Raw genomic sequence first — 26483 nt, forward strand, 5'->3', positions numbered from 1 at the left:
TATATATATATATATATATATATATATATATATATATATATATATAACAGAGGAGCATACCATGACTTCAAATGAATAACTAACGAGGAATTTCTGAACCTGCAGAAACCACAAATGGAAGGTAATCGAAACCATGCCTTTGACGCATGGGACGCTTTTTAAAACCCATTTTGGAGAATAATGATAAGATTTCAATTTCCGAATCTTCCGCTTCGTAAGTGGGTATTGGCAGTAGATGCCTGATATGGCTTCTTTGTTAACGCGTCTTTGTCTTACTGTAGTGGAGGCCCGTGACTCTGGTTAAACGTTTGAATAATTGGGCAACGACTACATTATTTCTACACTTTTTGCACTCTGCAAAAATAAATGAATAAATAACGTTTCTCGATTCGACAGCTGAGTACCTGAAAGTGTAGGGTAAAGTGTAACTTTTCCACAAAGTTGAGCTACGATCATGCAAAATTAAACAAAAATGCATCTATATCTATCTCTATCTCTATCTATATCTATCTATCTATCTATCTATCTATCTATATCTATATATCTATGTATATGTGTGTGTATATATATATATATATATATATATACATACATACATACATATACATATACACACATACACACACACACACACACATACATATATATACGCTTTCTCCTTACAGGAAATTTTGCTTTTATGGTGTTATTTCCATGTTAATTACTGATAAAGCACACACTGCAGGATATTTGTATAACACACCTGGGATTATTTTACTGCTTCGCGCTCGTTTAAATGCTGTTGGTAGTGATGCGTCATCGCGTTTCACCGCACTTCAGCACGAGCCACAACAAGCGAGAAAGGTTAGGCGTAGGAATACAAGTGACCGATGCTTGTACCAACCTTGTAAGTAATTAATGATTTTATGCTAACAAGGGCCAGTGAATCCATTACAGAACGCTTTCATAATTCACAGAACAACCTGGGACAACCTGTTTTAATAATTGAGGTTGAACAAGATCAGTGCCCTGTGCGGGTATTTGGGAGGTAAATTTAGTGCCATTTTTGTATTTATTTACTGTACACGAATGCTTTACAAAAATGATTAAAAGTACTAAAATATGTGGGAATGATGCAGAATGAACATTGGGTGTGGGGGTTGAAACGGAGTTCAGAGCAGATCTACAACTAAACAAATTTTAATTAGGATCAGTGTGTTAAATATATATTCACTGTATACACCTTCTAATGTATCGCAGATCGCGAGTTGTAAGTAGCGTAACCTCCGTCTATGGCTGTTTACAGGCAGGTCAGACTTAGAAAGGCACAATATTATGACCCTGTTGGACTCAGGAAGTACCATCAACCTGGCCCTCCAGCATTTGTCTATGGAGATTGCAGTGCTATGCGCTTGATTTTATGGACCTGATAGTGATGGGTGAGGCTAAAGCAACTGAACTCAGTAATTAGGATTGGTGTCTATATTCATTTTGCCATGAACAGTACATCTTGCTTCCCTGTCAGACATTTTGGGTTTACCCTGTTTACTACATGTATAAAATGATGCATTGTATAATAAACTAATATGTGCCACTGCTCAGCAATCTTTCAGGCTTCCCCCCCCCCCCCCAGTAGTGCTGATTCTGCACAATTTCTTATGTTTATGGAAGAGGAACCTTTTATGGAAGATTGAAATTACAGCTCTAAGACCATGACTACATAAAGATTGAAGAAATTGTTTATAAAAAACAAAAAAACAAAAACACTGTAGTGTAACAAATGTTAACTGTATTACATATATGAAAATGTATCACACTGCCTCATATGATTAGCATAATTAGTCAGTCAAAGCCAAACCATATCAAACCATTAAATAGAAAGATTCAAATTTACTGCCTAAATACTACTTAAATAGCTATGTGATAAATGGGAATGACTATAAATGCTAGGGTTAGCGTTATAACTGAATTATAAAGGAGTTATAACTAAACACAAATTATTGATCCTGGCAGTATCTATAATATGGTGTATAATGTGAAAGTAATTTAATGCGAAAGCATGTATATTTTGTAATATATCCATTAATGACTATAGGTTTCTCTTGGTGTGGGATATAAGCAGCAGACTAAAGACAATGATGTTGACACTGAACTGAGTATATCCAAATGATGCCACGCCATATGTCTCGTAGAGGAAACCCCCAATGGTTGGCCCAACCGTGCGCATGAAAGACTGCACAGATGCGCACAAACCCAGCATGGCACCTACACACACACACACACACACACACACACACACACACACACACACACAAATCACAAGCATGAATAGCACAGATGTGCATGGGCACACAAAAACACACACACAGTTACCATATGTAGAAAGTGACCCGTTTGTAAAGTTATACTTAGCATGTCTAAGTTATGAATAAAATAATATTTTATTACCTGTGTCAGATGCTGGGACACTCTTTGTTAGGATACTGTCTGTGATAACATTGAACACACTGGTACAGAACATCATTGGCACAGCAACAAAACAGAATTGGAACACATTGGTGGTTAGGGCCTGGGAAAGTAGAATTATTACAAATATTAGTAAAAGTAGTTAGCTGTAGTAGTAGTAATAGTAGTAGTAGTAGTATATATAAATATACTGATGACAAAAAAGAAATGATTGTTATAATTGTGTGACACCAAAACATTCTCACACACATTTCCATATATTTCAGTTCTCAAACAAAACTGATTTTAACAGATTGGCTAGATATCTTCTCAAATGCCACTCGTTTCCACATCCCAGCTGGGTTGTGAATTGCACAATGCTCTGGATGCTGATTCCGCTCATGGCTTTGACCCAGGGTGTCTTGCGCAGACACGTAGCGTTTCAAGGCCAGACAAATTCCACCGGACCGGTACCCCATGAAAAGTAAGCGGCAACCACTGCCTGTTTATATGTGAATCTTTAGAAACATCAAAGTTAAGTTAGGAATTCCCTGTGCCTTTGGCAGCCTGATGGTCCTGCTGCATAATGCTGATAGATATTCATATTGCCTGCCTTTCATTTATATCATCTGTGTCTTGTTAACTCTCATTAGTACATGTATTTATATCCTGCGTTTGTTCAGTCTTGTCACTGGTCACTGTTAATCCATGGCTTCCTTCAGGTCTCATGGACGACAAGCAGAGACCATTTTCTGTCCTGGCTCCAAGATGGTGGAATGAACTCCCACTTGCTGTCCGGACAGCACAGTCCCTTGCAGTCTTCAAACGCAGACTGAAAACCCATCTATTTGCAGAATATTTAAAGGACAACTGACACTGCTCAGATATTGACTGACTAAATTAATACTTATTGTAGGGTATTGTTTATGTTGTTTAACAAACTCTAGCACTTATTGTTTATAGCACTTATCATTGTTTACTGTTTAAGATAGACCTTATGTATTTTGTACTTCTAGGTATCAGCATTCATCCCTGTATTCTTGAGTATTCGAGTTCATTGGTATGTTGATTCTAACCTACTGTATTAGGATATATTCTATGAGTAAATGACAAAGCACTTTTGTAAGTCGCCCTGGATAAGAGCGTTTGCTAAATGCCGTAAATGTAATGGCTCTGTTGTGTTCTCTTTACGTAGCTGTTGTTCTAGCCTCTGTGACTTCACGCTGACTGTAATTTTGCACATAGCCTGTTTTCTGCATGCTTCTTCCAGTTTTTTGGTTTGTAGTTTTCATATTTACTTTATCATCATCTTTCCCAGATCACTCCATGTTGGCTCTCTGACACTGGACCATGATTATGACCCTGATTTTGGATTTGCCCTCAATATCGCTCCTCTCAGCGTTTGCATTCGTCTCCAATTCGCTCCACATTACACTGCTCCTTTACATTAAACATGGTTAAAGTGATCACAATGTGTTCTCATTTGTATGATTCCTTCTGTTTGGTGTGTGTACCTGTGCAAGTCCCACAAAGCTGCTGAGACCTACTGTGACACGGAGCAAAGAGTACTCTGAATATCTGGCCGTCAGTCGTCCAATAACAGCACCCTGAATCACCTAAGAGAAGCACACACACACATGAAGGCATACCATATGAGTGCTAAAAAGAGCACACGTTTTAATAAGGTAGGAAGATAATCTGGACAGCCTACATCACTGCATGTATTTATTTGTATGTGTGCTTGTGGATGTATGTACCATTTGCACTAAACCGAAGTAGGCCATCAGGTAACCATTTTGCTTTGGCTGTAACTGGAAAACGTTTATAGCAATAATGAAGAACATGACCTGAAAAATACCTGCAAAACATATTTAGATTTTTAGTATTGAGCCATTTAATAAACAAAGACACTTGGTGAATTACTTTAAAAAAAGAAAATTTTAAAACTCTGTTCTGTCCATCAAATCCTGCATGCCAGTACATATGTTATTAAATGCAACTGGTGAGTGGACACAAGCCTAATTGACAGCTTCATGATTTGTTATTTAAAGAGACAAACTGGAGGAATCCATACATACAGAGAAAAAACAATAATGAGAAAAATAGCAATCATCTGACCAGTCATCTGTAACAGATTAGTGAGATCTATACAGAATGCAAAGTTATGTCATGTGGTAGGATCGATCACAATCAACTGGTTGGCAACTATTGGTGTATGACAAACGGTTTATTGCAGGCAAACCTTTAAATTAACTCCAGATGATGTCCGGATGATCCTTATTCCTATAGTCCAACACCTGATACTGCTATGCTAGCTGTGCCTTCCTGCCACTAGTTAAGCTCCGCCCACCAAACAGGTACAAAAAACAACTAGCATGTTTTCTACCACAAAAAGAAGCTTCAGTACATTTTCTTCTCTTTCCTAGCGATCTGCTAAAAATGAGTTTTGTGCCTATAATCAAAGCCATCATATATTTTCTTTTAAAACTATTATTATTAGAATTATTTCTAATATTCTTCTAAACATTTTAAAACACTGGTTCAAATGTTCGTTACCCATCACTTATCCAATATATATCCCTGCTTGTGGAATTTGGTTTTAGGTAAGCAGCGAGATGATTTTGTTAGGATCTAAGGACACAGTGATAAAAGTGGCTGCAGCAGTCACAAAAGCAGGGAGAAAGTGGGACCCTTGATTGGTGGTGCAGCTAGCTAGGAGCACACTAGGGCACAGAGATGTGGATAGGCAAATGCAAAGTACAATTAAAGACTCCAGAGAGAAGGTGAATGATTGTGTGTTTTATTCATGAATGTGATGGACGGTGTATAGCAGCACCTTCACAGGGACAATAGCTTTGTTGGGAAAATTTTGAGAAATCTCCTGGCAAGACCAATGGATGTAAATTACATTACATTTTTTGCTTGGAGCAACTCATCATCATGTCCTTCTGACTCCACAAAACCTTGAACAGTGCACTGGTGAAGATCATGGTTGTAAATTATTGGCAGGTGTTGGGACACTGAAGCATCCTGTGTCAGCATGTAAGCTTAGATTTTCACAGGGACCATATACATGGAGAAAATAAGGTGCTTAGCTCTCTAGCTTGTTTCTTTGATAAGTGTCGCTCAGTAATGATATGAATAGAGCAGTTAGGCTGTGCCTGAAGGACAGTGTATTGGAGAGTGGTTGCAGGCTATAAATATTCATATATTGGTTGAAATGCAAGATTGGACATTGGTGGCAAAAAAACCCCCCCAGAGGTCTCACGGTGTAATGCTTTAACAATGGTGAGGCTGGTATGGTCTTAGTCACCTGGGAGGCCAGTATGGATATGCTGTATTGGGGAATGCTTGATGACATAGTAGGTAAAATGCAAATAGAACTGGTGGCACCGAGTATCCAGTAACAGTGCCAGTATGACTGAGTACAACCTTATTTGTTGGGAAGGCCAGTATGGATTTTAGATCCTAGGAAGTGACTAGCTGCATGGAAGTGAGTAGGAAGTGGTTAGGATAATAACTTTGCTTCAAAATTGCTTTTATTTACATTGGAAAAAGTAGCCCAAATATATTTTATCATACAAAATCAACCAAAAACCCCCAACATTTTCCTTTTAATGGAGACAGTATAAAAAAATCTAAATTATCCTGGATTAAGCAAATTTTTTATGTTACTCCAACACTACACAGGAAACTGGTCTAAATTGAAGAAACGTTCCATGTCTCCTTTAATACACCACAGGGACTACGCTTTTATGCCTATACCAGCGCCTGCACCTCTCGTCACTACTATTTGTCCCACATGCTAGTGAACATTCTTTAAAACATTTATCATGTTATTATTTGAATGACTTTTTTTTTTGTCAGGGTGAATATGTGACTCACCTGATGGAAGTCCTGAGATGATCTTTACAGTGAAAGTCTTTGCAACACCTGGAAACTTCATTAACCTGATGATCTCCTTTAAGTTAAACACAGAGCCAGCTCCACCTCCTACAGACACACACACACATTATAATGGCTAGAATCATGTTTAGTTAGGGGAAAAAAAAACAGTACTGCTTGATCATGGGGGGATTTATTCCACAATAACGATCAACTGGCTGTACATATTTCTATTACACTTAATTATCACAGAAATGAATATTCTGAAAATAAATAATAGTTTTGAATGTTATCACAACAGAGCTGGTTGCTCAATATTCCTGAATATTTTTCTAATTGCTTATACTATTTCTTTAAAACACAGTAATATGCAAAAACACAGACCATGTTTTAATTCCAAGTCAAAATAGCCAAACGACATATTTCTCAGGAGATTAGATATAATATAATCTACTTAAAATGAGGAAAACTGATTTTAAATTTATGGTTTTTCACAAAAACTGGAGATAGGATGGCATCTGAAATGTGCATGAAATTAGCAAGTCAACATTTAAATATTACCAACATTAGTAATTCAGCACCTATAAAATTATTCTCTAGCACTACCATAACTCCAAAGACCCATTTTAATATAAATGTATGCATGTATCCTACCATTGCTCTGCTTTGTGGCGTGTTTTTTGGTGTGCTTAGGAATGAATTTCAGCACCAGCAGTAGACTGACCAAACTACCACCAGCAGCCACACATGCTGTAAACTTCTCCCTAGAAAACAAACAAACAACCCACATTTTAAACCAGACATCCTTGTGGTCTCACCCAAATTGAATAAATGAAAACCCGAACTGCTTAAATTGAAGGGACCCAAAAAGAAACTCATTACAATAAGCCTGATTTTAACCAATGACTGATAAAAGTTGTTTTTTTTGTAATTCACTTGAATGCTGAGCTAAAATAGACAGGTAGGCCATTATGCTTTTCAACTAAATCTAAAACTATCATCCTGTAGCATCGGCTCACAGAAAGAAGAGTTGGAAGTCATGGCTCCACATCAATGCTTTGCTTGCATCAGCACAATAAATACAGCCAAGATGCAAAACCATTAAGCACTAGAGTAAACAAACATACGGAGGGTTTCTAACTGAAAATCACAATGATTGGGGCGATCTTGAGACAAATTAAACTAATGCAAGAAGACAACACAACACCAGTAGCACAAAACAACTAAACTAATAAAACCACCATATTTTAAACATTAAATTTAACTAAATTACAGGAAGTGGGATGGGGTACAGCATCATGGGAGTCCCCGCTGTTGCTCTCCCTGCTCACGCTCGCTCTCCATCCAGCGGTGGATCCCAAGCATCACACGCTCAATGATCAGCCTTCCTGCTGACCCACACAGCCTCCACACGGTACCTGGAGCTTGCGGGTGCATGTCGCTCAGCTGACAGCCTGGTCAACCCGCCACCCTGGCTGGCTCCAGTCCATCTCAGGAGTGGGCACCCCGAGTTCTCGCTCATGGAGCTGGTATGGGGTGACAACAGCCACTGCGCTCCGCTCACCTGTCACTGCTACTCTCCATCCCTTCCACATTCTCGGTTATCCACAGTGTCATCAGAGCTGACGAGGGTGCTGCTCGTGTGTTCTCAACACAGTAAACCAGCTCCAATGCTGCATGCCGAGTTCCTCCAGAAGTGGAAGCTTTACCCATGAAAACATGGGTGATGTTGCCATGGAGACCAACCCTGCCTCTGCCCTGCCCCTCGTCACGCACTTAATTTGTCTCCTATTTACGTTCAGCATTTATGCCCCCAAGTGTGAGCACAGTCACACACACCCACCACGAGGAAACCAAAGCCAAATATCCATGCGTCCTGTGTACCCATGAGCCACAACTCGTAAACACAGCTCAGACCCTCTACTACGATCACAAGCCCCCATCTCCCTCTAATGGGAGCCAGCAGTGATGGACTTCAGTTGGAATGTTCCTGTTCCCCAGCAATCAGGTGTTTGCAGAGAGCACATGACGAAGCAGAAAACATATCAGAGGCACATTAAAATAGATTTCTTAGCTCTCCAGGTACAATAGGAAAGATCTATCTTGCTAGCTGGTAAGAAATGTTTACTAATTGTCTGACCCAGAGCGCAGTTTGTTAGCTAACCTCTGTGACCTGACTACATGGTAATGTTGATATTATGATGAGCTAGCTAGCAAACTACAAATGCAGTCATAAAAGTAACAAGCTAACCAAACTGAACACATGCAGAATTTGTTTTATTGTAATGTTATCAACATAACTTTGCAATCACAAGCTAGTTTGTTCATCACTAGTACTTTTTTGCACAATTTTATTAAGGTGTCTTAATGGGTTTCTGGACTCCAGCATAGCTCGAGGCCAATCATCACCAGCACCTCTCATAACATTGAGCAGGTTTCCTTGCTCATCAATGTTAGCTTCTGCTTACCCCATGTTCTACACTCCCTCCATTCTTGCCCTCATCTTGCTCCATCTCTTCATCAAGCATGGGTGCTGAACAATGTCCTGCAGCAAACATGCCAGTTATTTTGACACATTTGGCAACATCTGTCTAATGGTCTTTTTTGCATCTCTGTGCCTCCATTGTGTTTTGTCCTATCCATTTTTATTCTTATTCTGACTTTTTTTCCTAGCTATTTAATGAACTGCTACCAGCTTGGGGGGTTAAAGACATGACTCCACCAGTGGATTGATTTACCTGTTTAATGGGCCAGTAAGAAAAAAAAAAAAAAGAAGTCCGGTCCATTGGGAAAGTTCAGAAGTCAGATGGCTAGTCCAGCCTGAGTCAATGATGCAAGGTCATCATGCTGCTCAGGTGGCAGATCCTGAAGTGCTTTCCTCTCCAGTTCCAGACACAACTGCATCGCAGTGAGGGATGCTGGGCAGCCATTCGGAACTGTGCGGAGTATCGCACCCGTCTGCCTTCACTGTTATAGTGTTAGATAGATACTAGTCACACCTCCCACGCTAGGCACTGGCTGGGCTCTGCTGCTGGGCTCTGGTGCACAAGCCTTTTTGCCATCTTCTCCAGCCATCTGTTCTTGGCTGGCTGCAACCATCAGGCCGAGAGCAGGCGTACTGCTTGTTACCCAGTTCTCCTCTGGGCTTCTACCTGCCTGTGAGTTTGTTGATGCATCACTCGATCACTTCAGACTCCGTGGCTTTATCCCACTTCTGAAACCACTGTAGCATCAGCGTGAAAAAGAGTGTCAGTTGACATCACGGCTCCAAAAAAGGTTCATTTGTGGCAGCACAACAAGCACAGCAAAACCAAGAAATGTGCAGAAAAACCACATCACAGAGAGGGTGGATCTCTACACACAATTAAACAAACTTAAGACAAGCCAACTGAAATAAAGCACACAACAAAAACATGGCATGGCATCATGGGAGTCCTCACTCACTCACTCACTCACTCACTCACTCTCCAGCCAGTGGCAGCTGAAAGGAAATGTTATCTTGTTGACTTTCACCTTATTTTACTCTTTGACTGAATTACATCTGTATTAATTTGAATTACATATGCCTACTTAATGAAACAAAAACATTTTGCTGAGGAAATATTTTGCTGATTTTCAGAATTTATTCTATGCCTAATTAAATTAAACTTGGCATAATAACAAAAACGCTTTGACCCCACAGTGCAACATTAATTAAATAACATGTAATGTTAATGTAGCAATGTGGTGTCAAACCACGACAAAAATCACTGTGGTAATTGACAAATGCTTAAAAGACACCTAATTCAGCTCATTAGTCCATTGCCAGGTATAGTATATGTGTCTCAGTAGAGTAATAAATTACACTCCGCCCTCCAGGACCAGACACTGGACATACCCGCCTTAAGCATTTAAACTCAGTTATGGAGTAAGAGTACATTATCAGTTTATGGCAGATAAAAGCTAGTTCTCTCTCTCGCTCTCTCTCTCTCTCTCTCTCTCTCACACACACACACACACACACACACACACAAATTCAAAACAAACAAAGAAAAAAAAAAGCCCACTACATCATACTAAGACACATTTATGGTCCCATTTCACAGGAAAGTTTGATGATATTTAAAGACACTGTGTTAATCGGTACCACACCATTTAATACAAACCCAAATTTCCCCACATCTACCATCCAACGTGAGCACAAGGACATAAACAAACGACTACACACACCAATGTGACTTGCCGTTACATGTAGGCAGGGGGATAGAAGCTCACGTGTACTCTGAACGCTAACCTACTGTTCTGAACTTCTTTGAGTAAATGACAAAACACTTCTCTAAGTGCAAATGTAAATGTAACTAAAATCAGGAGGTTGAAGAGGGATTGTGCAGGTAGGTAAATGTTCACCAAATATAATTATTGTTAAATCCAGGTTAAAAACAATTCTATTTTTCAGTATCTAAGTGAGCATCAAGACTGCTTTCTCTTCACTTTAACTGTACTTTTAAATTATAGTGTAATCTAGTTTTGCATGTGCTGATGCAAGATTATTTGATTATCTTTCAGATTGTTTTATTTTTAATTTAATTTTTAAGGTTCATCATTTTGTGTTTTATACTTCATTTGCAAAACACCTTGAATTGCCCTGTTTATGAAATTTACGTAAGCTTCCCTACATAAAGAATATACATTTAATATAATACATTTTGAATAGGCACATGTAAAGTTGTTGTTTCATCATTTACCAATTTTAGAAATCAAGCCTACTGATTTGGCATATTTTAAATAAACCACCATAACTGGGTTTACCATGTTATCACAGATAAGATGCATCTTGTTTAATGTTTGACTGGTAGCTTGGATATTAAACGCGGTCATATTTCCTAGCATTAACATTAAAAAAAATGAAGGGTAAGAGGAAGCCAAGTCATAACAGCCATTAGATATCTAGTTCAGCGGCATCTACTACTGCCATTTGAAATCCTATTTTCTCAATTATGTCAGCAAGCCGACCAATTTTATATCCAGCATGCTAGTTTATGCTAAACTCTAGCCAAAATTACTTATTACAGGAATTACCAAATTAGAAGTGAGGGTGTTAATTGACAGTGATGTATTCTGTAAGGATTTTTCTAAATGTTTGGCGTAATTGTATTGGAATATGATAATTGTATTATGAAATCATCATCATAAATTGCATCATAAATCTTTAGGAGAATCCTTACTGAATATTTCCAAACATACTGTGGACTTCATATTTGTATTCTAAATATATACTGTATTCCATTAGAACCTAATGCTGCTTTTTGTCCCACTTATTATTTTTTATATATAAAGTGCTATTAAAGTAATACATGTATGCCAAATCTTGGGTCAAAATAACTATATACTAGCTTGAGCCATGTCCACTTTTGGGCTGATCACACCTGGATCTGTAATACAAAGTATGTTTACATGCACTCAATAATCAGATAATGACAATAAATAAATAAATAAATAGGATTTTTGTCAGTAACCTAATTAACATGCTTACATGTACTTCAGGAGTCAGAGAAATCAGAGTCTGCGTGAGCCTGACAGTAATTTGACAGGAATTTGATTGAGAAAACTCAGTGAAGTAGCATATGATGTGCATATGACATGGAGTCATTTTACTGGCAAATATGGACTTACATTTTTATTGTTTCATGTGTGTCTTAGGCTTCTTTGTTTTTTGTTTTTTTTCGGGGGGGGGGGGGCACTTTGTGCGTTTATTTTGGCAATTGTTCGAAATTATGCATTTTCTGGTACAACTTTGATATCTTTTGGAATTCTTAGACTGCCCTGCCCATGTGTGAAAACATAGCAGGATACACAGAGCATGTAGATACATGCACTGAGAAATCCGATTACTGAGCTGAAATCTACTTCTCTTTATTATATTAAAAAAAGATTATGGCCTAAATTCATTCTAAGAAATCAGAGTATGCTATTTACATGTGAATATACTCTGGTTAAATAAATATATAACAAACAAAAAAAGTGTGTGTGTGCACACATGTGAAAATACCCATAGTGTGTGCTGAGGGTGCCTCCCAGTGATGAGCCAGCAATCATGCCAATTCCAAAACACAGACCAAGCTTTGCCAGGGCCTCTGCCCGTTTTCCACTTTCAGACAGGTCTGCCACAACCATCTGTGATCCTGTTCTCACACACACACACACACACACACACACACACACACACACACACACACACACACACACACACAGTTTTCAACATCAAAATGTGTCTGATTGGCTGCATGTACATACAAGTGTGTGTGTTACCTGGGAGGACATGCATGAAAACAGCCGGTAGTTTGTGCAGAAAGAGTAATATGGTGCTGTCTGCTGCTGCTAAGAGCAGAAAAGAAACCATTGATGCAAAGCAGGACAGAGAGAGAGCGGCACGTGCTCCAAATATATCTGCAAACCTAAGGAAACATGTACAGATTGAAGACATTAGGGGGAAAAAAAATGTATTGTACCGGGTGAACAGCTTTTTCCCATAAAGCCAGTTATTAAACTGCAATCAAGTTTTAATTCAGGATTCAAACACTCCCAATTTTTAAATCTAGGTTAAAGATGTACTTTTTTATTAAGCTGTTGGTTAGCTTCCTGCACAAAAATGTCTTCTGTGACCTGGGGCACCCAGTCATAATTTTTTGGTAACCCGAGGTGTTGACGCTGTTGCCCAACAACATTTGATCACTCCGATTTGTGACTGATGATGTGAATGCAGTGCCAAGTCTCAGAGCCCCGAGGACTGTGGTCACCCTCTGACCCTCCCTTTTAGTTATGCTGCTATACATAGACCTGCCAGAGCTGCATGCTGATCAATGGCATATGTATACTGATTATGGACTGTTCATCTCTTGTTCATCTTTACAAATCTAACTACTAATCTTTGTTTTATCTGCATGTTGCAGAAGAGATGATGTGAACACTGGACTGGACCTGCACATCAGTGACAAAGCATCTAAGATGATTCCAGAAAATGTTCCTTGTTGCCGTTTCATATACCCACTTCATCTATCAAAAAAGCATTGTAATTTCTGGGGGTTTTTTTGTTGTTTATTTTTGTGTCTTTCATATGCATAAAAAATATGCTTTTCTTTTTTCCAAAATGTTCAACTTTGCCTTTTTAACCAGAACAACACCTATGCTTCTCACCTGCCAAACACAGGGCCACCCAGGAGCTGCATCACGCCCACAGTTGTCTGCAGGTATCCAAACCAGAGTGTGTCAAATCCCATCTTTTTTGCGAGATACTGCACAAAGAGAGAATGCATTAACTGCTTGGAAATCAAATATCAAACAAATTGGATTATGATGGTCTAATAATAATTAATGCCAGTTTCTAATGGAAATGTTTTATCATACCAACTGGCCTGTAGTTGTCCATGCAAACAATAATAAAACTACAGTTCACTGAGTGAATAACAACCAACCTACCACTGAGTTCAACTGTACTTTTGACATTATATAGCTGAAAATGGCAGGGAAAAAGTCTCTAAGGCTCCATTTAAAGATCAGTATTTAATGCATTCATTCCTGTTGTGCTTCAACAGTCTTTATACCCATACACCACAAGAATAACGCTAGAATAAACAGGTATGAGATACTGATGTGCTTTTATTGTATTTCTACTGAACTAGAACTCACTAAACTAAAAGAACTGAACCAAAATATGTTAATACTTCTTTAAAATAGCGTTCTGCTTTGTACAATTGCCAGAACCTTTTTTTTTTTTTTTTTAGGGTTAATTCATTTTAGATTGTTCAAACCCACCTGGCTGTGTCTCATATTTCCTGGAAAGGTAAGAGCAGAATTACCAGTTTAACATTTTAGTGTTATTTAACCCAGGACAAGAGAAAGTAGGACTCTGGGTAAAGGCTCATAGTGAGGCTAAGAACAGAAGAACGAATGAGAGGCCAATAAAGTCTGGCTAAAGAGCGAAAGAACTAAAGTGTACAGTTGTGTGTTAATTTAGTGTGGGGTTATTTATTTGTTTAAAAAATATCAAAACTGTCTGTGCGGAGAGAGATTTAAGAGAAGTAAATGGCTATTTAGTAATCAGCATCAACAAGATGTTACACAAGATTACCAACTTTAGGCACAGACAGCAGCAACCTGGAAGCAGCCTTATGTAGGCTGTCACGAATTACTGAGTGGTAGCTCACTGCCTCCCTCTGGTGGCAGACAGAGCCAGTCAGAATAATAAAAGGTTTATTTTTTTTATGATTATGTTTAATGTTTCTTGATTGTATTTCTGTCCTGTTAACTACTGGCTTTCTCTTATTTTCTAAGCCAACTGGCAACTAACAATTCATTACAGATGCAGCAGATAGACACAAAGTCTATACTATGCTATACTATGAAATTCCATTTTAACTCACTGCTGTTATATGCCTGGGTATGCCTTCCTATTTTCAGATGAGGTTAATACAAACTCATGCAGAGACACAGGACTCCAGGGCTGTCTAGTGTCAGTCAGCATACAGCAAACATTTTGAGGATTGCACTTTTTAAAAATATTGTAGAGCTTTCATCTGAACATTTTCATGTTTCTCTAATAAACACTTCAAGCTTTTGGTTGAATTCTTGTCCATCTTAAAATCTACAGCATACCATTGCCTTTAAAACTCACAACAAACCCAAATACAACATTTGGATGTAACTTTGAGATGAAGTCAGTGAGTGCAAAAGTTGAAAAGTTGAAAAAGTTTGTGTATGAGAAATGGGTTGCAGAGAAATCTATGATTACATATTGATTTTTCCTAAGATTATCTTAAATTGAAGTTGCTGTAAATGATAGGTAAATATTGTTTTATTTAGATTTGTAGCATCCAATTAAATAAGTGGCTAAAAAACCCTAGGGTATCATAGGTTTTATGCTATTAGCATTCTGCAGATAGCATATCTGAAACTATGTTCTGGTTTGTTACCCTACTGCTAGTAATTGTCAAAGTCAAATTTATTTATATAGCACTTTTTACAACAGCCATCATCACAAAGCTTCTTTACAGATGTCCAAGTCGAATTGTATCCATTTAGGCCTACCAGCTACCACACTATATCTCAAATCTGTGAAAATATACTTTAACTGTAATTTTGATTCAACTCGGTTTGCGACACTCAAAATGTTGGTAACATTTGTTGACAGTAATCCATAATAATAATTTAAAAACCCTTTAGGTCTTGATGTTGTATGTTGTACTTAAATGAGTAATATTTAAAAATGTAATTGTATTGATTTAATTCAAGTAATACAATATCAGCAATTCTAGATAACAACTACATTTTTTTTTAATATTTTTTATTTTGCTGCTGTTTTTTAAATTGTTTTTAGTTTACCTGTTTTTACAGACCTTACAAATGATTTCACAATACTTTTCCCAAGTTCATAATCCAAAATAGGTCAGGTTATCTGAACACTTCGAACACATAAATATTGCACACATACAAGGAGTTACGGATTTATTAGGTACTACTCTCTACCCGTTATCTAGTAATCTATTCCTTTAGTTGAATCTATAAGGGTACCATCCCATCCTGTCATTGGTTGAAGATAAATTTGTCTTGTTCTCTGCATAACTACCAAGTTTCCACTTGTAAATACTGAGTGATTTTATTATATATATATAAATAAAATTGACTTTGTCCATCTATGGCTTATTCCCAAATTACACCCAATTAAAACTATGACCGACCACCGGAAGGGTGACACGTGGAGGAATTCAGATGCCTCTCCTGTATATCTCTCATCTGCTTGGTTAAAATCACGGTCTGGTTACTACAGTGCTGAACTGGAGAAATGCTAGATGGTCAGATCTCAAGCATGAGCTTGAGTTAAATGATGAATTGCAATTTGTTTCTCCAAATATTGCTGCTACACTGATAGACAGCTGGCACACAAGCATCATGCAGCAACCAGTCAATAACAGAAAGGCATCCTGCAAAGTTAGATTCTGAGTGTCCCTTCTATCGCAAAAATAGGCCACTGAACTGACTGTTAAACTAGTTTGCCCTGCCGCTTCTGCCCATCATGCCATCAGCAAATGTGTCAAAAGCATCTCTGTTCCTCTAATAGGGGAACAAGATGTTTCATTTCTGATTGATACAGGAGATACTTTATCAGAGAATTATGCAAATTATGCAGTGTCCTTAACAGACATTTGTGTTCTTGCTGAGAGTGTGGGTAATGCCAGTGTTCTTACTCAAGCTGATTCAGTTTGTTTGACTAGGACCTAAAATTATTTCAAGGAATTTTGTTCAATGAAAAGTTAACATGGAATTGACTTGTTGAGGTCTCTGAACTGTTCTGTCAACTAATGCCAGTTTTTGTGAGCAGAGCATTGCATGTCTGGATTTTGATTGTTACAGATTCTGATTTATATAATTACTTTAGAAAGATTCATACCCAAGCTTAGTAAGTGCTTCTCTAATTCTTGAAGGTGCCTTGGTGCAATATGTATGCACACATGCTCTGAAAGCATGCAGCAATGTCAGGGAAGCTTCAGTTGAGAGAAAATTTTTGCCCCCGATCTATCCATCCCCCCTTCTCGCTCTCTCTCCATCTACTTAAGTCTGACCTCTCTCCTGTGTACTTAGACTGACTACCACCCTCATGCTGAAAAACTGAGCTGAAGAAAAAGCTGTACGCATGCAAATAAATAAACATTAAGAACTGTGGAACAAAGGTGCCTAAGTAGAGTTACAATTCAGAGATAATAGATGAGGTTGGGAAGCATGAACTAAAGATCTCAGTATTTTTGCTCTAAAGGTTTTCCCACTTATAGGGCATGACCCTAGAAGAGTATAAAAAGGCATTGGGGTGTACCATCAAGCACGACTCTGAAGAATGCCTACTTGTTATTTAGCGGTATTGGGAGTCCAAATACTCTTAACAGGAAGAATTAAAAGGTAGACTAATAGTGTAAAAAGCATAAAACATCTGCTTCAAAATGCTCAGAGGCCATTAAATTACTCCAAATGAGACAGGAACCACCTTAAGTCCAAGCTAAGGCAACAACCCCTGCCTCCACGGCAATAACGTAACACTGAGGAGGAGAATGCTTCATCCCAAATGACTGGATCCAGACGTGGCTATTATATATGCCAACTCTGACTCAGAATACTCTGATAATTCTAAGGCTAAATAATTTTGTTGTGCAAGTACAATTGCACCCACTAACTTTGAAATGGCAACACCTTGGATAATCTATCCTAGGAATCTAGTGCTCCCAAACAATAGGTCCTGTCTTAATTGATCTCATGCATAGACAAGGAAGAAAAAGATTGAGAGCTAGACAGTCTCACTACTGACAAAATTGATGACTGAGAATGGGCCTCACTTTGTGAATAACTTTGGTATCCAGCAATAGTCTGCCGACACAGAGAGGCTCTCCATTCTTTGGGGCTTTTTCCTTACTATACATATGCAAGTATACTGGAACAACAACAACAAACATCTGCATGACAGACATTCTGAAAACATACTTGGATTCAGCGTACAAAAATACATGAGAAATAGATATTTTGTATGGGACAAAATATTTGTTAACCAGTGCAATCAAAACTGAACTGCAAACCACAGTGGCAAAACAAAGAAATACAAAATTATGTTTTGGACAAATTTAATTTTTCTTAAAATTAATTGTAATAAAACTTTTGTTGATAGCTTCAAATTGCTTTTAATAATTTAACTGCACATAATTTTTCTGAATTGGATGGAGCCCAAAAGTCTTTAGTGGTTATAACATTAAAAACAGGCATGCTCTCCAATTTTCCGATGTTACTGTGGACTAGTCCAAAGGGTCGCCATTTACACAAACACTCCGTTTGCAACTGGGGTTGCGTGTGGTTTTGGACACCTGTGGCATCACAGTGACTTCTTGGCAGTTGCAGGAATCCTGGTTAAAAACATGGATTTGGAAACAGTTAAACTACATGGTGAACTAGCCACTATAAAAATCAAAGCACAATAACAGTGATTCAAGTGAGACACAAAGCAGCTGCTCACTGATGTGTCGGGAAAGTATTTCAAGCTTTCCACTGACTGCGTCTCACTGAAAGAGCGTAGCAAACCTGGCATTTCCTCTATACATGAGCTACAGTCCAGTTCTCAAATCAGGGAAACTTGTACATGGACTGACTCCGGTGCAAAAGTTGATCCAAGAGGTATCTGAACCAAAGGGGGGAAAGCTAGTAGCACCTATATTGCCATTTCCCTACTTGACCACTCATTCATTTTGTAGTTCACACAGGGGTGGATACATTGATCAAAGTTTTCACACTCTTGGTTAAGTCCTAAATTTAGGGTGCAAGCAAAATCAATTGTTCAAAATTGTGTTACATTTCACAAGGTCAGTGTAACACTCAGATACGGACTCCTGCTGAGAGAGCAGTGGCCTGTTATCTCTTTAAATTTAGGCTACAATACACTACCAAAGTATGAGGAAAAACAAGATGTCCTGGTGGTGGCTGAATAGTTTTCATGTTGGATAGAAGCAAATGGCTCTGCCTCGCACACAGTTAAAATGCTAGTGCAGGACCCTACCTTCACAGGGCAGGTAGTGAAGAAACACAGAGCCTCAGGAAAGACCTATGTTTTTAGGCTATGGAGGCCACACCTGCAGGTGAAAATTTCAACACATTGTGTGCAGCTATACCAGCCCAGACAAACTCAATGATGAAGAGTTCCCTGTGCAAATCAATCACTCTCATTCTCTCTCTCTCATTATGATGCAGCCTGGTGCGTGTGAGATGAGAATACAAGATCGACAAGCTGAACTCCTGATAACCAACAAGGACAAGACAAAATCATGTGAAACATCATATGTACACTTGCTGTACTGTTCTACTCTATGGGACTGCATTCTTAGAAGAGCATACATTGTCAACATGTTCAAGCCAAGCTCCATAAACTATACAAAGTATCAACTCTTGGCTGTTGGTATTGTGTGTACATGGCACTTTGTACCAATTCTGACACCAAAGCAACATCTAAGCTACCTTTGAGTAAGCTAATAGTTTCAAAGGGAAAAACCTTTCCACAGCTCAGGTAGACCCATCATTCTTTGTAAGACATGAAGGGGTTTTGCAAAAATCAAGTATGAGAGTAGATTCAGAATTCAGGTGCAAACGTGGTCAGCAGACTCAGTATCACACCTTGTAGGCAAAGGAGTAAGAATTAGTGAGGGAGGAAGTACAATTCCCAGAATGTCATTTGTTGATTTAGGAGGCATTATTTTTGCTCATCTTTTGTCTGTTACCTGAGCACATATTTTTGGTAGTCAATCTGTAATGTGTCCCACAGCTCGTAAATATTCATAATGGAATTTCTTGGTCTGCATACCCAATCTCTAACCGTGACATGCTTAATTTCACATGCTCCTGCAGCTTGATTAATTAATATCCCTAGTTGTCATAACCTGAAATTAATGAATGGTGTATCCCAGGAAAGGATGACTGTAATGTTCCTTCACTGCCTATGGACAGTATATTTGACCTCATTACTCCAAACAGATTTATATTGTGTCTGGAAGGACAGGTCTAATAAGCAGCCATCCACGGAGAAATTCTCACATAAAAATAAATAAATTTATATATATATATATATATATATATATATATATATATATATATATGCTGTTTTATATTATGTTTGACAGATTTGTTAAGTGCAATACTTGTGAATGTTCCTGTTTTCTATGCTACGGCACGTTATGGCTCTGTGAAAGCAGGCACCAAGGTCAGAGGGTGAGAACATTCTCTGAGCTGAGGCATCTGAGGCCTCACACACTCATTCCCTATCCATCACCCTCCCAACCCCCCCCACCCACCCACCCCCACCCCCACTCCCACTTAAGTCTCCGAAAAAAACTGATCTGAAGATACACACACAAACAGAAAATATGAAGATTACCAAGTCTCCTGATTCAAATTTCTAACACAAGGTTTCACAATATCAGTTTACACTTTATTCCTAAGTGTTATTCAAGTGTAAGGGTTCTTCAAATATGATTTACATATTTCTCACCACAACAGTGGGAGTTTTTTTATATCACCTTAGAGCCAATATTTTTGCTGTTTGCCACAGTCCCAAGTACCCAAGAAGATGTATATTAAACATTGCATCCTGCATGCTTGCACGCATACATACACACACACACACAAGCAAATAACTGGAACAAAATAACCAAGTGGCTGGTATCATACAGAAACAGGCTGAGTATGGGATGGAAGTTCCAAGGTCCAAGTGGTATACTCCCCCAAAGGTGGTAAAAAATGAGTGAGGGAAGATCCTGTGGGAATTCCAGATACAGACCGACAACATGGTAATGGCTAACCAACCAGATGTAGTGGAGAATAAATATTAGAAGAGGGCTGTAGTGATAGATTTGTAATCCCAAGTGATGGCAACATCAAGAACAAGGAACACTAAAAGCTTGAGAAATACCAAGGGCTGAATGAAGAACTAGAAAAGATATGGAGGGTGAAGGCAACTGTGGTTCCTATAGTAATCAGAGCACTAGTGGCTGTGACCCCAAGCTGGGAGAACGGCTCCAGCAGATCCCAGGAACGCCATCTGAGATCTCCATCCAGAAGAGTGCAGTCCTGGGAACAGCCAAGATACTATGCAGCCCCTCAAGCTCCCAGAATCAGAGCTTGAAGGAAAAAGACCTCCGGGAGGGCGAGTGGAGATTTTATATATATCAAGTGAGTAACTGCAGTGTGCTGTAGTAAGCGATGTAGAGATATTCAAAATTGTAGAAATGTATACAGTTTCCAGAGAAACAGAATGTTTCAGACAGAGGTCCTTCATCAGTTGTGCAAGCAAACATCTGAAATGTTCTGTTTATATATATGTCAAGGCGAATTTATTTATATAGCATTTTTTACACCAGTTGTTGTCACAAAGCAGCTTTACAAATGTCCTAGTCCAAGTATATACGAGCAAGAGCGTGACAGCGAGAGACAGACAGACAGAGAGATATTCAAAACTGTAGTGAGGTACAGAAAATTTGTAGTAACCAAGGTGTAGTCCCTCACTGAATGGCTCATAATGGACAGAGGTCCTTGATCAGTTATATTTGTTGTGCTTACTATAATCCTAGTTGTTTGCATGGACATTGCGTTAAGAGTAGACGTTACTCATGAAAGAGGCTCATAGAGGTTGACACATTTACATTTAGAGTATTTAGCAGATACTCTTATCCAGTGTGGCTTACAAAAGTGATTAATTGTGTTCCTTAGCTATCACAAATAGGAGTCCAACACGACCCTTAAACCAAGACACAAACTACGGTAGAGTCGACAATAAAGACAGTAAATTTATGGCACCCCATTAGATACACCTTTACAGTAAGAGTAACAAGCGAAGTGATCACCAAATATATAAGTCGTGACCTACCGGTGTTACTGAAAGCTGCAGGAAGAGCGAGGTTATGTCTATAGCCACGATGAGGTAGGTGACATGTATAACTTTTTGAATCTTTGGCGATGTCGGCGGTTCCATGATGGCTAGTCTTCTGTCACTGTTGTTTAACTGTCGTAATCCGGATTCTCCACTAAAAATCAAAATGAATAAAAAGTTGGTCTAGTCCTCCAGTTATTTGTCTATGCTATTCGTCTAAACTGCATCATGAAGAGAACCATATCTAAAGGGTTATACTTGATCGAGCAGAAAACAGCCTTGCTTTTTAGACCCCTGGAGTTCAACGAAATGTATGATCTACGAGGAAAGGTATGGGACTTTGAACTTAAAGTAAAGCTTGAAACACAGAAACACACCCGCAGTCGGCAAGTTATGAAACTCGCCAGGGAAAAAAAAAAAAAAAGACTTTATCTTCCAGCAGGATTCTGGGTGTTTTTCGTGGTTTTGCTTTCCCAGACTAGTAGTCGATGTTCGATAAATCAAAAAGTAGACTACGCAAAAAACATCACCATAGCGAGCATTCGTCAGTAGCCTTTCTTGCAGATCCAAGATACACAGACGTGATTTTATCAGGAAAGGCTCGAACACTTTAGAACTCAAATTCAGTTCCCCAGCTAAAAAGCTGGACATTGTGCAGCGCAGAAGCAGAAATCCGGTTAAATGGTATGGGACTCCCTAAAACACGTCATAGCGCCTAGTGGGCCGTAACACACGTCAGACTATACACGCGTAGCAGCTTGGCACGTTTGCTTTGATTAGACTGGTTAACAAAAGATTTTGCCCCTTGCGAAAACAGCCCCTCCGAATTAATCTATCGGGCACAGATTTTTTTTTGTCCCAGTATACTCACATATCATTGTGGTATGTAAAGGCAGTAACAACGAAGGTGGATTGTGTGGTCTTTTTCTGGACACTGAACAGGGATGTGTCTGAAGCCAACTGTATTTTTTTAGAAGTACGTTTGTACATATTTTAAGTGTAATAAAATGTCATTGCTGTGTCACTTTCTTACAGAAAGACTATAAGAACAGATTTGATTTCAGCATAAAAGTACTATAAGGTCTACCTATTTTAGTATGTGGGACAAAAAAAGTTTTTAAAAAAAGTTGTTGCCTAGTGTAGCAATGATTTAGAAGTTGAAATTACATCTTTTTTTTTGTTTTTTTTCCCCATTTATTGTAGCCTATAGATTCCAAAGACTAAACATGCATGCTGCAATGTAAAATGTGTGTGTGTGTGTGTGTATATTTATATATATATATAATGTCAAATTTAAATTTATTCATATAGTGCTTTTTACAAAGCGGCTTTACACATGTCCAAGTCCAAGCCTCCAGTGAGCAAGCCAAGGGTGACAGTGGTAATGAAAATCTCCCTAGAGCATGAGGAGGAAACCTTGAGAGGAACCAAGATTCAAAGGGGGGCAATCCTCCTCTGGCCAACAACAGTCACTACACTAGTAACAATATTGTCATGACCCGGTCTAGGCTCCGGACCATAACAGAAAAAAGGAGATAAAGTACAATTGGTCTTTATTCGTAGAGTGGTGTATGTTGGTAGATGACAATGTCAAAACAACCAACAAACAGGTCTGGAATGAAAACAGATCAAATAACTTGCCTAACAAGAAAAAGAATAAACATAAAGGATCAACAAAAAAGTGCCCTAATTCCCTAAACCAAAACAGAGAATAAAGTGCCCAAAATAAATGGCGTCATCTCCCTACATCTCTATGACCAACATACTCTGTACATACATAACCAAACTAAACACGAAACCCTCACATAATCACAACCCAAAAAGAATAGACACAATGCCAAGTATGCAAAGGTAGGGCTCCTGGCTCTTCTCCTCGAATGGCTATATGTGAGGTGTGGTAAGGCAGAATAACCAATCAGGCCACATGTTGCAATCACCGTCAATCGTCAGCACCTGGTGCGGCAATGGAAATGCGGACAACAAGACAGCCTGCAACAAAATACATAGAAATAGACAAAAAAAATGACCCACCAAGGGTGGTAACACCCCCAGCCATAAGAGTAATCAAAGGGTTTCCAGACCATGACAACCCATCTGCCACTACATCTACTTTTCCCCTTTTGTGTACAATATTAAGGTTAAAATTTGGGCAAATTAAAGACCAGCACATGAGCCTACAATTGGAGTTGGACATATGATGCAAAAACACGAGAGGGTTGTGGTCAGTATACACAGTCACAGGTAGAACACTAGAACTGATGTAAACCTCAAAATGCTGAATGGCTAGCAACAGGGTGAGAGCTTCTTTCTCTATTTTGCTATAATGTAGTTGATGTCGATTACATTTTGCAGAGAAATAAGATACAGGATGATCTATGCCAACAGCATCCTCCTGTACTAACACCGCTCCACTTGCATCGACATCCAATTTAAGTCGCTTCGCAAAGTTAGGGGCAGAAAGGACAGGTGACGAACACAGCAGCCGTTTTACGGCATCAAACACTGCCTGACAGATTGAAGACCAAACAAAAGGCTTAGACTTACACAGAAGGCTTGTAAGAGGATGTACCACATCTGAGAAATTATGACAGAAACTCCTGTAGTATCCCATCACGTCAAGAATACGCCATAATTCTCTTCTGGTTGTAGGGGCAGAAAAAGCCAGTATGGCCTGCACCTTTGCATCCAGAGGACGTGCAACACCACAACCCACATGTTTCTCCAAATAAGACACCGTAGCATGGCCAAATTCACATTTAGCCAGAATTAGGGTTAATGTGGATTCTTGGAACCGGAGGAATACCTCATGAAGGGCGTGTATGTGATTTTTCCATGTATCCGAATACACAATAAAATCGTCTCAATAGGCATCTCACCCTTCAATGCCAGCTAATACTCTGTTCATAAGATGTTGAAACATCGCTGGAGCATTTTTTAAACCAAAAGGTATGATCTGATATTGTAGGAATGCATCAGGGGTAGCAAAAGCAGTGATTTCAGAGGCTCTCGCCATTAACAGAACTTGCCAATATCCCTTTAATAGGTTAAGCTTTGTTACAAATTGGCGTTACCCTGGCCACCCTACATTGAAGAAATCCGCTATCAGCAACAAATCATCCTTCCGACACTCATCAAACTTTTCCAGTGTGGGGAAGAACTGTTTCAAATCAAACCCAGAAGTCATAACAGATGAAAACCAGCAAAATCCACAGAAACCAGCAACCAACACCACCAAAAGGTGATGTAAACGTGGACAACAAGACAACCTGCGACAAAATACATAGAAACAGACAAAAAAAAAAAAAAGACCCACCAAGGGTCGTAAGAATATGAATAATAAAGAATAGAATAAGAAATGAGAGAGGATAAAGTAATAAGCAATTAATGTTTTCTTGAAGTCGTAGTCTAGTTTCGATGGTGTGCATGTATGCAAAACCCATCTTCCATGAGAAGGCCTGTCAAGGAGAAGGAGACGTAGTTGGCTGGGGTGGAGGTGTGGTGGGCTACAACAGGGGACATCAGGGGCATCATGGTGGCAGCTGAGACGGGTTAATGCTCAGTAACAACATGACATCAGGAGTACGTGTACCTCGACATATAGAGAATGTGTTATTAGGCATATCCGGGTATTAACGTGTGTAAATTATGGAACAATAATGTGCAAAGATGGATGTGGCATCACAGCTAAAAGAATAGAGCCAAAGGAAAATACAGGTATGAGGGCAAAACCATTCAGTGCTTTGTAAGTCATTAGAAGTATCTTATAATCAATACGAAATTTTACTGGGAGTCAATGTAATGTAGCTAAGCCAGTAACTCTGGCTATTGCATTTTGATCTAGATGGAGCTTGTTTAGGCACATAATGGTAGTAGTCCAATCTTGAAGTGATAAATGCATACACTAGCTTTTCGGCATTATGTGAAGAAAGGTAGTCCTATCAATATTTTTTACATGAGTTTCAAACAAGAGACTGGGATCCATAATCAATCCAAGATTTTTAACTGTTAAAGAAAATGTGACTGGGAGACCATTGAGGCTCATCAAGTAATTAGAGAGTGAGGTCCTAGGTGTCTCTGGGTCTAAAAGAAGCACTTCTGTTTTGTCAGGATTAAGTGAGAGAAAGTTGCTCAACATCCAGTGTCCGACATCCTTTACACATTCCTCAGTAATACTAAACTGATATGTGTCCTTTGGTTTGACTGAGACAAAAGAGCATCATCAGCATAACGAGAACAGTGTTTACATATAATATCACCTATAGGTGGCATATATAAATAAAAAAACAGAGGCCCTTGAACTGATCCTTGTGGGACACCATAGCTAACCTTGCTGTATGCTGAAAAGTCTCCATTTATGTTCTCTTTTAATCCCAAGAACATTTTCTAGTTTATCTAGCAAAATGTTGTGATCAGTGGTGTCAAATGCTGCACTCAGATCAAGCAATACAAGCAAAGAGACATAACGCTGTTCAGAGGTCAACAACAGGTCATTAATTACTTTAATCAGTGCTGTTTCTGTACTATTATAAGGCGTAAACCCTGACTGAAAACTTCATGTATTTGGTTCTGATGCAGGTTTGAGTTTAGCTGGTGAGCTACATAAATGAAAAGGTTTGAGATGGGCCTGCAGATTGACAGCTGACATGGGAGATCAGAGGTGTACTGTAAGTTCAGGCTGGATAAGAATCAATGATTTTAGAGTTTTTTTTGTCTTGGTTGTTTTCATGTCTAAGTAGTTGCCTAATGTCACATT

The 26483-nt window shown here is 38.8% G+C and overlaps 1 protein-coding gene across 3 annotated transcripts; it reads right to left on the reverse strand.

The window, feature by feature from the left end:
- Positions 1-1729: 1729 nt before the first annotated feature.
- On the reverse strand, positions 1730-22417 carry LOC145654723 (solute carrier family 22 member 18-like). Of its 3 annotated transcripts, XM_081708814.1 has the most exons (11): positions 22108-22417; positions 21728-21884; positions 13483-13580; positions 12598-12743; positions 12338-12470; positions 6964-7073; positions 6310-6417; positions 4182-4282; positions 3939-4040; positions 2428-2548; positions 1730-2244 (listed from the first exon to the last, which is right to left on the reverse strand). In XM_081708814.1, the coding sequence occupies exons 2-11, from the start codon at positions 21830-21832 to the stop codon at positions 2069-2071; spliced, it is 1200 nt and encodes a 399-aa protein (XP_081564940.1). In that variant the 5' UTR covers positions 21833-21884; positions 22108-22417; the 3' UTR covers positions 1730-2068. The 3 variants fall into 3 exon arrangements, with proteins under 3 accessions (XP_081564940.1, XP_081564939.1, XP_081564941.1); XM_081708813.1 differs by lacking the exon at positions 22108-22417 and having other exon boundaries at positions 21728-22097; XM_081708815.1 differs by lacking the exons at positions 12338-12470; positions 12598-12743; positions 22108-22417 and having other exon boundaries at positions 21728-22097.
- Positions 22418-26483: the final 4066 nt, after the last annotated feature.

The sequence above is a fragment of the Electrophorus electricus genome, unplaced genomic scaffold (assembly GCF_041902795.1).
Source record: "Electrophorus electricus isolate QZ-2024a unplaced genomic scaffold, ASM4190279v1 Scaffold148, whole genome shotgun sequence".
Classification (NCBI taxonomy): Eukaryota; Metazoa; Chordata; class Actinopteri; order Gymnotiformes; family Gymnotidae; genus Electrophorus; species Electrophorus electricus.

Excerpts from the sequence above, each read along its gene's own strand:
- LOC145654723 (XM_081708814.1), bottom strand. The coding sequence starts at position 21,832 with ATGGAACCGCCGACATCGCCAAAGATTCAAAAAGTTATACATGTCACC. Across the intron at positions 13,581-21,727 it reads TGCAGCTTTCAGTAACACCG|TATCTCGCAAAAAAGATGGG; the intron begins GTAGGTCACGAC and ends CTCTTTGTGCAG. Across the intron at positions 12,471-12,597 it reads TTTCATGCATGTCCTCCCAG|GATCACAGATGGTTGTGGCA; the intron begins GTAACACACACA and ends GTGTGAGAACAG.